Source organism: Penaeus vannamei, chromosome 38 (genome assembly GCF_042767895.1).
Source record: "Penaeus vannamei isolate JL-2024 chromosome 38, ASM4276789v1, whole genome shotgun sequence".
NCBI lineage: Eukaryota > Metazoa > Arthropoda > Malacostraca > Decapoda > Penaeidae > Penaeus > Penaeus vannamei.
In genome coordinates, this window is record NC_091586.1 from 23,919,009 (window position 1) to 23,931,508 (window position 12,500).

The 12,500-nt window shown below is 32.8% G+C and overlaps 2 protein-coding genes across 2 annotated transcripts in view; one reads left to right on the forward strand and one right to left on the reverse strand.

Moving 5' to 3' along the window:
- Positions 1–8,626, forward strand: part of l(2)37Cd (general transcription factor IIIC subunit l(2)37Cd) — a 22,728-nt gene extending 14,102 nt beyond the window's left edge. The window contains exons 4-12 of the mRNA XM_070116239.1: positions 331–447; positions 698–867; positions 1,172–1,285; positions 3,900–4,067; positions 4,230–4,365; positions 4,610–4,695; positions 5,232–5,372; positions 5,907–6,072; positions 8,463–8,626. Of these exons, the coding sequence (XP_069972340.1) occupies positions 331–447; positions 698–867; positions 1,172–1,285; positions 3,900–4,067; positions 4,230–4,365; positions 4,610–4,695; positions 5,232–5,372; positions 5,907–6,072; positions 8,463–8,560 (1,196 nt within the window). The 3' untranslated portion in view covers positions 8,561–8,626. The remainder of the gene's footprint in view (positions 1–330; positions 448–697; positions 868–1,171; positions 1,286–3,899; positions 4,068–4,229; positions 4,366–4,609; positions 4,696–5,231; positions 5,373–5,906; positions 6,073–8,462) is intronic.
- A 978-nt stretch (positions 8,627–9,604) lies between these two features.
- LOC113815967 (6-phosphofructo-2-kinase/fructose-2,6-bisphosphatase 1) overlaps positions 9,605–12,500 on the reverse strand; it is a 102,685-nt gene continuing 99,789 nt past the window's right edge. The window contains exon 11 of the mRNA XM_070116238.1: positions 9,605–12,500. This exon is cut by the window's right edge and continues 653 nt beyond it. The gene's annotated coding sequence lies outside the window, so the exon portion shown is untranslated.

Consider the following 12,500-nt stretch of genomic DNA (forward strand, 5'->3'; position numbering starts at 1 on the left):
TATGTAAGTAGTTATCCATCACTGTTCCAGAAGTATGAAAGAAATACAGTAAATCAGTTGAATATTTATTGATATTTTTAGCAGTCAATGGTGTACTATCATAACAGAAATATAAGTAACGAGTGGAATATTTTTTATTTACCACTTTGTTCCTTTGATGATAATTTATGCCATTTAGATATCGTTTCTGAAGTTTTTATATATATTTGCAGTTGATAGGATCACGAAATTTGCAACAAAATACACAAAACCTATGGAATGAATATTACTCTTTGGAATATCCCATCTTCTCTTGGCAAGCTCACACCTTCACTATTTTAGTAATCTCAGTTCCAGAGGCAGTTGCTGGGAGTAGTGCCGAAGATCCGAGCCCACCGGAAGGAGACGCAAGCACCTCAGTGAGATCAGAACTCATAGGCGTTGTTCATACTATGTACAAGTTTAACAGTAAGTGGCTGCTTTGTCCTTTTCTGTAATGTGTGGGTTAGGTCACTGAATGCCAAAATGTAAGAATCTTTTGTCAATTGGGTTACATATATGGGCTTGCTAGTTGATGTAAAGTAAAAATAAAAGACAGTAATTCACGTTCAGTCACATCACTCAGTATTTTTTTTTCTTATTATTACAATTACCAGTTGTACACACTCTGTATCCCCCAAGCCATTCATTTCACACTTTTTTCTCCCCTTACCAACAGATCTGTGCGACTTTCAGTATGTGCCTGTAGTCAACACAGAAGACGGCCTTGCCCAGGAATGCGTCTATGACCAGCTTGTCCCTCAGGGAATGGAAAAGGCTGACTGGCTTAACCAACCTGCACCCTTGTTTCTACCCCCAGCGGCTTTTACACGCATGGATGCTCCACAAGTGGGTATTTGGGTGTCTGGTTTGCTTAGGGAGGAATGTGTTTGTAATTCCTCTATTCCTTTTCTTTTTTCTTTCTTCTTCCTCTCCTCGTTCTTCTCCTTCTTCCTCTCTTCCCTCTGTTTTCTTCTCTTTCTTCTACTTCTTATTATTATCATTACTACTATTATTATTCTATTGCAATTTTATCTTGATATTTTGATGATAAATGTGTCTAACATACTCATACTCCTTAAGGAATCAAAAAACAATGATAAGAAAAGAGGACAAACAAATATATTCATTGTATCAATCATGGCTTTTGCAGGACTACCGATACAGACGAGAAGCCAACAGCGACTCCAAATCCAGAGTGCCACAGAATATCATTTGTCGGACACGTCAGAGAAGAACCCACTTTGCCATCTTTCATTCCTTCAAGGTAGGTCCCTTTGTGTATTTTTGATGTTAGTGTTTTCAGAATGGACATAAGGTTGATGCATAGTTGCATACCAAGTTGCATTTTTCTTTGTTTTGCATTGTAGCAGTGGGTTGAAAGAAGTGCTTTGATAATAAGAAATGTGTTATATATTGTATAGGAATGTGAAAAGTGGATGAAAAGTTGTTAATGATGGGTGTATATATGTAAAAGTATTTATGTGTATAAGGTAAGATCTAGAGCATGTTTTTACTTTTCAAATACTTTTAGGTAATATATCGCTAATACTTATATATTTTTTATAATTATTGTCAGGTATACAATTTACAGCATTAATCATTGTTTGGCATATAAAGTAAAGGTTTCAAGAATGAGTTTAGATTTTTTGTATGGGCGAACCAGTTTCATTCAAATGTCCATTTTTTCTATACAGTTTTTTTGACTGAAAGTTATGACTTGAGACACCGAAGATGGAATGGAGGACAATTCTGAAACTGTTGTCTCACTTATTTCAGTAAATCTATTTGTCCATTGTGTGTTTTTCTACCATAGTATCAACACGGTAGAGTGTTTTTCGATTCATTAATGGTGTTTGTAAAGATAACATGTTTCATGAAAACACAAGGGAAGGTGAAACCAGGTGATGTAAGGAGGTCTACTTTTTCACTCCTTGGTAGTTGTACTTGTAGAGCCATCTGTGTGCAGAGACATTTCACTAAAGAAAACTGAAGTGAGCATTACATTTTTCTGGTGGCATTGGGATCAGGAGAGCAAATCTATGGCACTAAGGCATATACAGTGTGTATGCTGAATTAGAGTTAGGCATTCTGAAAGGGGTAGTATTATCTCTTACACTTAGTTAAGCATTCTCTTTGCAATCTCAACAGTGAGTTAGGAGATCTGTGCTGATAATGTTCTCATTCAGGTCTTGGATAGGGTTAGTATGTTCTTTAGAGATTTGGCAAAATGTGTAATATCCTTGGCCTCACAGTCAACCCTATCGAGACTGAGCATATTTCTAGTTCTCATAAACTACCCTACTTTCCATGGTCAAGTGGATATGTTATTGTAAGAACTGACACCTATAAATATCTAAGTGTTACGGTGACTGCTCCCCACCTCATGCCACACAATTCTTGCTTCACCAAGGATATTGTTCAGAATATGATGAATGTTGCACAGAGTCTTTTAGACCATTACAGTATGTAACAGATATGTGGGCGCCTCCCAAAGACTCCTAAATTTTATGTATATTTCCCTTTTTAGGTCCATGATAGACTGTGGGAGCTTAGTTCATAGGTATGTTGCTACCATATGCTTTGAAACCCCTCAGAGTCTTACAAAACAGGAGCATTATGCTTGGCTGTCCAATGACTCTTAACTTTCTTGTCATGAGGAAAGAGTTAGACCTTCCCTCAGAAGTCAAATTTCTACAGCATCAAACTTCTACAGCTTTTATCCAGACCACAAATTTCCTTTTGTTTTATAAAGTTAGTTAGGTGTGCCCAGCCTTGATACTCTGATGTAATTCAATTTAGAATGGAAGTTTAAAACTGCGTGAACTGTTTTCATTTTTAAGGTGTAAAACATTGATGCTATTAACATCATAGAAACAGTGCTTACTCCACTTGGGCACAGAATTCATATATATGCTCATATTGACAAATTAACTGGACCTAAATCCATAACCTCAATGATAGAACTACAAGTTCATTACTCGAAATATATAGTCGAAATTCTCCACCCTCATCATAGTGCAATCTTCTGTGACACCACTGATTCTCATGGAACAGCAGGGATTGGTGTCAGAATTACTAAGGCTGATCGTAAAGAAAAGTGTGGGAATTTTCAATAGGGCAAACACTAAGGATATTGAGTCAATAGCCATATAACATGCCATTAAAAGAGGTAGTGAATAGTAATGACATCTAGCGTTCTGTATTAAGGGTGCACTCTGTAGACTCACTGCATTTAGTCAAGAAAACATGGTAGCTAGAAATATCCAAATTTCTAGACCATGAGAGAAGGGTAGACTGAATCCCTTCTCATATAGGAATATCATCCAGTGATAAGGTTGACCAATTAGCCAATGTAGCACTTTCCCATGAATAACCAGCATTGCAGTATAGCAATGTTGACTTCTATTCATTCTCTCTTTCTCCTCCTTCTCCTTCTCCTTCTCTTCCTCTTCCTCTTCCTCTTCCTCTTCCTCTTCCTCTTCCTCTTCCTCTTCCTCTTCCTCTTCCTCTTCCTCTTCCTCTTCCTCTCTCTCTCTCTCTCTCTCTCTCTCTCTCTCTCTCTCTCTCTCTCTCTCTCTCTCTCTCTCTCTCTCTCTCTCTCTCTCTCTCTCTCTTTCTCTTTCTCTCTTTCTCTTTTCTCCTCTTCTCTCTTTCTCTCTTTCTCTCTTCTCTTCTCTCTCTCTTCTCTCTCTCTTTCTCTCTCTCTTTCTCTCTCTCTTTCTCTCTCTCTTTCTCTCTCTCTCTCTCTCTCTCTCTCTCTCTCTCTCTCTCTCTCTCTCTCTCTCTCTCTCTCTCTCTCTCTCTCTCTCTCTCTCTCTCCCTCTCTCTCTCTCTCTCTCTCTCTCTTAGTATATATATTTCTTTTGTCCATTCCTCAGGATGATGAAGTGCCCAAAGACCCCCTGCCAGGAGCAATGTCACAAATCCGCATCAAGTTCATGGACAATGCGTTCTATCAGGGTCTCAAGGACGAATTTGATAAACGACCAATCTGGTCTAAAAATGCCCTGCAGGTTTGGCTGGGATATTCCAAGGATAAACTTAAGGTGTGTCATTTGCCTTCATCTCTTTGCTTTCTTTGTATTGTTATTATTATTTTTTTGAATTATTATTGTTATGATGATTATTATTAATACTACCTTTGATTTATATTCAAATTCCTTCTCTTTATTTACATAGATACAATTTCTCCCATTGAAATATTTCAGTACCTGCTCCCAACGCTCTCCTATTACTTCCACACGGGTCCCTGGAGGAACCTCTGGGTGCGGCTGGGCTATGACCCTCGGAAAGATCCCAACGCTTGGATCTACCAGACCTTTGACTACCGCATCAGGCAAGCAGGTCAGTGTGAGGGTGACGGACATTTTTAGAGAGGCTGTCTTTTTAGCACTTTCGTCTGTGGGTTTGCAGTTGAGCTTAGGATTGGTGGGTTAGAGTTTAGACGATCTTCTCCGAGCTTTGTGGTGTATATTTTCCACTAGGCATCGGTCATTGAATTTCATTGGACAGTGGAAAGTGGTAGGTAAATGCAAAACCTCAGCGTCTCTCTTTTTTATGAGTAATAGTAAAATTTTCCCGTCCTCAGGTGGTGTCAAAACTAAAGTGGAGGCGAAGCGCAGCTACTCCAACTACGTCCTTCCTTACAAGAGTTCAAACACCTCAAGGAGAAAGGTTTGTTATAATACTTACTTTGCCTACTGGCCTTTGTTTTTTTTCATGGCACAAAAGAGTTTATTTTATGTGAATATGTGTGTGTTTGTTTGTCTGTCTGTCTGTGCATGTGTTCATAAGTATTATTATTATTATTATGTAATAATACTTACTTTGCCTACCAGTCTATTTTTTTCATGGCACAAAAGAGTCTATTTTATATAAATATGTGTGTGTTTGTTTGTGTCTGTCTGTGCATGTGTTCTTTTTTTTTTTTTCAGATTGCAATGTGGATTATGTTTTGCTATATCAAAGCTGGCCTTTTAGATGTAGAAAACATAGATCTACATCAATGTAATAAACTACTGGCTTAATGATTAATATGAAAATATGACTCAATATCCTAATGTATGGAATTGTGGCATGTTATATAGATAAAGAAAAAGAATGTTCAGTGAAAAAACAAAAAGGGGAAAGAAATGTATTGAAAGCCAGATTTATTTTAGCATTTCAAACTATATACTATATAAATTTTCTTTTTTTTTCTTTTCTTTCAGACTTCTGTGATTCAGTCGCTGCACCTTGGGGAGGCTGGGGAGGACGGCAACGAGGAAGCCGCAGGTAAAGAGAAGAACCTGGAAGAGCTCTACATCTTCAGGCCAGGAATGATACCTCCTTACAGGCAGATGTTCTACCAGGTGGGCTATGTTGTTTGGTTTCAAACTTTCTTGTTCTTGTTTTCTCTTTCTTGTTCTCTTTCTTTCTTTCTCTCTCTCTCTTTCTCTCTCTCTCTCTCTCTCTCTCTCTCTCTCTCTCTCTCTCTCTCTCTCTCTCTCTCTCCCGCTCACTCTCTCTCACTCTCTCTCACTCTCTCTCTCTCTTTCTCTCTCTCTCTTTCTCTCACTCTCTCTCACTCTCTCTAATTCAGTTCAGAAACTCAGTGTCATCCAAACTACACCTTGGTAGTTTGGATGGGTAGCATGTCCAGGTCAACTTCGCTATGGGTGATGCCGGGAAGGTCCGCATGGTACAAGGGTTAAATTCTGTCTCGGTGGGAAGTGAGGGAGAGTCTTTCTCTCTCTTTCTCTCTCTCTCATATGTTTCTTACATTTCAAAATCCACCATGCTGTACAAGTCTTTAGTCCCAGGCTTTATATCTGAAATTCTCATAACAACATTTTGTCCTGTATCCATATCATTTTACAAACCCCATGCCATCTTCCTTTCACCAGTATTGTGACATCCATGTGCCCGAGATTCAGAAGTTGTTGGAGGAGGCCATTCTGACGGGCGCCAATAAGGTGTGCTCGGAGAAGTACGGTTGGCTGCCGGCAGGAGTTGAGGTCAAGTGCCGCGACATCATCTCGCACCTCATCGAGAAAACCATCGCGGAGAGGAGTGAGTGGGATCTGTTTGTGTAAAGACGTGTTGATGTGTGTGGATGTGTTTGTAGTTTGTTTTTTCTTCTTTCCTTTTTCTTTTATCATCACCAACATCATTATCATCATCAACATCATCATCCTCATCATCATCATTATCATCATCATCATCATCATCATCATCATCATCATTTTTTTCTTTTTGTTATAGGTATATTCATAGAGAAGAGATTTTAGTTAGTTTATATTGTCTTATTTATATTTGTGTATATTTATTGATAGTGTTATCATTTATTAATTTAAGATACCTTGTTTATATAGATGTATTTGGATATTTGTTTATTTATTGGATTTTATTTCAAATGTATATTTTTCTCATGTTGATAAATGTATTTATCATTATTCATAGAAGTTGATAGTTTATTTATAGACAGTCTGTTCATTGTCTTATTTTTTTCTCTCTCTATCTTGCTGTGTTTATTTGTGTATATATACTTTATATATGTATGTACAAATTAGTATGTCTTCATGGCCTTTTATTAAAAAAGTATATATATATCATTAACTCACAGCAGGAAACCTTGCATTTTTCTAGGTATTTCAATTTTATTTTTACTCGATTATTTTCTTTCTTTTTTTCGCTCATCTCCACCGACATTTTAATACAGAAAAGGGAAAAAAAATCTCCATCTTTACCAGTGGTATGGAAGTAGTTCTAAAAGGCATTTGAATCGGGCACAGAAGTTCACGTGACAACTTTGTATTTTACATTTATTATAATGTTTATTTATATTTATTATATTTGCAGGACATGATTAATCTTTTTTTTTTTATCTATGATTTGTATTTATTATCATTATCCCTTTTTTTTTTTTTCCTTCTTTATTAGTATTGTTATTTATTGTTTTTGTTATTATTATTATCAGTTTTTCTTACTGTTATTATTATTAATATGATTATTAATTTAATTACAATTATTATTGTTATTGTTAATGTAATTACATGATGAATGATATTATTATTATTATTATTATATTATTGCTTTTCTTATTATATTACTATTGTTTAGATATTATATTGTATTATTAATGTTGTTGTTGCATTTTTTTTATTAAGATGATGATGATTGATGATTATTGATAATGATTTATTTATTAATTATTATTTATTATTATTATTAGTAGTAGTAGTTGTAGTTTTTTTTTTTCCTTTTTGAAGTAGTAGTATTTTCTTTTTTTTTTTGTTTTTAGCTTTATATTATTATTATCATCTTAGTTTTAGATAATTGTTTCCTTTATATTATTAGTTGAATATTGTTATTAGTTTGATTTATTATTATTATTATTATTATTATTGTTACTAAAATTATAATATTATTATTATATGAAGTATATTATATAAGTATTATTTTATTTAATTTAAACTTTCTATGATAAATATTTTCATAGTATTATATTAGTATACTATTTTTTTATTATATATTTCGGATTTTTTTATACTTTTATTATTTATTTGTATTAATCATCATTATTATTATTCGCTTTACTATTGATTATTATTATGTGCCAATTTACTTTTCATTTTATTTATTATTGTTATATCTATTATATTTTGAATTATTACTATTTTTGGTTATTATTTTTATTTTTATTTTTTTCTTGTTTTTTTTAACCAATATATTTATTATGAATATTATGTTTAATTATCATTATTATTGTTGTTGTTGTTGTTATGATTCATTTTATATTTACTTTATTATTTTGATTTTGATTTTTTTTTTTTTTTTTTTTTTTTTATCACTTATTTTTGTTAATGTTGATATTATTTGTATCTTCAAAATTTTAATTTTCATGTTTTCATGTTCATAATCACTTTTATTTGTAGAAGTTGTAGATTATTTTTATTATTACTCTTTTATTTTATTATTTTATTGAAACTTATAGTTCATTATGGCATCTTTTTAACAAGCTTCCATCAAAAAGGAGGATTTCTTGCTATGATTAACTTTTTTCCCTTCTATTGTAATGTAACTGCTCATTATAGTTAGAAACCTACATCTGAAACTACTTTATTGTTATTGTGGTTTTATAACATAGCGAGCATGCAATTTCTCCCCCTCCCCCAAAAAAAAGTTTTTTTTTTTTTTGGAATAATGAGACATTTATTTCATTCCACTGGCCAATGCAATATATTTTTCTTTATATGTATTCCAAGAATGATTAAGATTATATGTACTAATAATATTTTTCCTGTTTCTTTTTCTCCTTTCTGTCTTTTTTTTTTATGTTCCTTCCTTTCAATTTCTTATTTTCTTGCACATTCTTTTTTTGTTTCTTTTTAAATTTCTGTATCCACTCTCTTTATCCTATTTTTTCTCTCTCTCCTTTTCTTTTCCTTCCCCTCCTGTAGCTGCTCAAGGCCAGGGCTTAGACGAGGAGGAGCTGAGGTCAAACTCCGACACCGATTCCCCAACGGAAGGCAATTCAACAGAAGAGGAGACAGGGTAGCGTCAGCGTTTCTCCTCTTCCTTATATTTTTATATTTGATGTAGAAATTAAACTATATTTGATTTATGTGTATTTTTATTATTATTTTAACCCTGAATTAGAGGAACGTCCACACATGCTGGCTTGATTAGAATTAAACTATATTTGATTAATATGTGCTTTTATCATTATAACCCTGAATGTTTTTTAGAGGAACGTCCACACATGCAGGCCTGATTCGCTACTGTTTATGAAGTGAAATCAGAGTTGGGCTAAACAACCAGTAGTTTGCATGCCTTTGACATTACAATTTGGAAATAGTTGACAATCAGGATTTCTTGTCTATAGATGCCTCTAGATAGTAGGTGCTGTCAGCTGTTGTTGTTTTCCTCGTCTTTATCATCATTTCTCATGCTGATTTTTATGATTTTACTATTCTTTGTAATTTTTTTTTTTTTCTTCTTCTTTTTTTGGTTATTGTCATGTGGAATGTTATCATTACAACTGTTACCATCTGTAGTGTAACTGCGATTAATTATTATGCTCACTGCTGTTACTATTTGATAGTATTATGACTTGAATCTCTTTATTATAATTATTATTCAATGTATTTTCCTCTCATTATTATCAGTTACTCTTAGTTTCATGACTATTATTGATAATAGTTTTGCTAATTTTAATGATACCTTGCTACCACAATCACGGCCATAACTTATTCTTTCCATAAAATAATCAGCATAAGGAAGGTAAATAAAAACAACCAGTTTTAGCTAAGTAAACACTTTATGATTTGCGTAACACTTTTGCGGTGCACACAAATTACACAAAATATACTCATCACTACACCATATGTAAAACCTTTTCTCATTAGAAAAAACACGTAACACATAACCCTACAGTGTGGTACCTCAAAACGAGAAACCAGAATGAATTAGTCCAAAAAATGATGGAAAAGTTAACAAATAAATATCACATCTGTTGAAAATAAAATAAATCCTCCATACAATCATACAGATTTGCTTTAAACTTTCATTTCCTTACTCTAAATCCTAACAGCTTATCTTATTATGTTTATATATATATATATAAGAAAATGTTTATTTTCAGTTGAGAGTAGTATATATTTTTTTTGTTTTGTTTTTTATTGTTTTGTCTGCAAGACCATTTCCGCAGATTTGTTTTTCAAACGATAAAAACGTTATTACAAGAAGGCACTTATAATTCTGGAATGTGATATTTGAAATTTAAGAACACATCTTTCCATGCCAGTGTTGAGACTCAATGAAATTCAATGTATAAAATGATTGAAATTCCTTCACAAAGATTAACTTGAGAACACAGCAATAACAATCTCTCAATCAATTTTTGAAAAAGCTAATTTTGCTGCTTTCACCACTAAATACAGTTTATTGCAAACTCTTTCCATATAACATACCAGCCAAGCTAATACTAATGTTAAACACCACACCCTGAACTCAGCAGAAAAGATATAATTATAGCTAGTTATAAACTCTATAATAAGGAAGGGGGAAGGGAAAGAAAAGCAAAATTCTTAACCTAATATATTCTAAATAATTCATAAAAGTTCTATATATAAGTTTTGATTTGTGGTAATAAAAATAAATAAATATGCTAATTATGCCAACGTTATCTGATCCTTCGTCGTAAAAGACATTTAGCTGTAATTTTCTTGTTATGCTTGAACTCTTGTGGTTTAAAGAATTTCAAGAATATTGATATACTCTTAATTATCGAAAGATCTGATGAAAAAAAAAAAGTCTTAAAAAGTTATGAATGCCGTCAATAAATCTTGTGAATTTTATCTTGCAATTTATTTGGTCCATGCAAGACAACACATTCTTGATTTGCTAAAGATCTTCTGTTTGAGAAGGGAAATAATATAATTTTACATGTTAAGATCAAAAGTTCTGGTATACTACTTACAATAAAAATTTTTCCACTGATCATAACAACTTACATAATATAAAGGGGGGGGGGGGGTAAAAAATTATATGTAAATCACCGAGGACTTGAAACTCATTTTTCGCCTATAAAAATAACAGGCAAAATAGGCAGCTTAGTATTTTGCATCAAGCTAACACTGTTATTTTTTAGGCCAGCTATCTTAGCTTTATGTTAGAAATTTAAAGAATATGAAAATCACATTACACTGAGATCATAGAACAAATGTCTGCCTGCAGTGCTCGTCACTAAACAAGATTTATATCTTAATCAAATGAAATTGCATGTAATATAACATATCAGAAAACAAGACTAAAATTCAAAAGCCCACTTATTAAAAAGCAATTATAATAATATGCATATTTATTATTATATACACAGAAAATTGAAGTTTCAACTATATTTCAAGCAATAATAGGCGGTAAAATTTTCTGTGACTGTACCCTTACAGATGTAGAAAAGGTATGAAAGAGCAAGAGATGTAATTTCTCTCTATAGGTACTCGCTCTATTCAAAAATGTTCTATATCTGCCACAATAAATTCTGTCCGTCCTAAAGACCCTTCCAGTGAAACATACATGATTGGCAGTCAAGGGTAGTCACCAGCTGACATGACATCATAGCTGGGTACACTATTTAGTAAGCAAGTAGTTTCCCCATTTTTCCTGTGACGTTACCTTTACAGAAGCCCGCTTTTGTGCCCGTCAATCATGCCTGCTTTGTGGTCAGGCCTTCAGAAATGCATTGCTCTTCATATTCTGTGTATGTAACTTTATTGTGTAAATATGCAAAAATAAATAATAGCCTAATAAATGGTGTCAAAATCTTTTCATTCACAAAATTATAATGTTTAGGTTATAATATATACTGTGCTTAAAATATTTTGGCCAAATAAGAACATACAGAAAATTGTATGAAAAAAGATGTTAAAAGATGTACACTTGACAATTTGCATGCATAAACATACTCTGAATTGCCTGCCATCTTTTCAGCCTTAATCTAATTGCATTGTGCAATGTTTTGTCATTATTTTTTTTATGTATAATAATGTGTATGTTAAAACACTTTTCTTGTTTTGAAGGTGAAACAGCCCAATATTTAGAGTAAACTAAAGAAAAAGGCTGTTTTATAGAATAGCTTCATAATACAATAAATAACTGATATCACACAAACACTTGTTGTGCTACAGAGATGTACTTCCCCTAAAAGAGAACAAATATTGGAGTACAAGATATTTTCAAATCCCCACAATCTAGCCTACCTCAAGAACACCACCAGTTTTAAAGAACAGAACTACAGCATAAATAATATGATACCACAGACTATGGATATAAAAGAAGGAGAAGGGAAATGGGGATATACTAAGAGAGTGAGAGAAACACTGTCAGTATCCATAGGAACTTCTGTATGAATATGTATACATTTTATTTATATATATATATATATATATATATATATATATATATATATATATATATATATATATATATATATATATATATATATATATATGTATATATTCATACACAAATACACAAGAATATAGCTAGTGCTGTGCTTCTTCCCTGTGTGATGTGCTACATTTGCTCAAACCTTCAAAAATGTTACACACATCTTCCTACTTTGATAAAACTTACTCAAATTGCATAAAATCAAAAATGGTTTACAATGCATATGTGCCTTAAATATACATTTTCTTTTATTTCTGTTCTACATGGTCTATTTTTTATATCAAGTGTTATGTGGTACATCCAGACATCACACATAAAAAGGTTTCCAACATAACTGCATATAAAATTATATATACTGGATTTTATGGCATACCTTAACTTGTAATATGGAAGCCTTTTAGTACAGCAGCTAATAAAATACTTCAATCATCTACTGCATTGTAAATATTCTTAAGAATATCTCAAAAGTCACATAGTAAATGTGCCACCAGTATCAATCTGCTGCCATCAATCTTTTTCTTTGTATCACTCAAACAACTAATTACTTA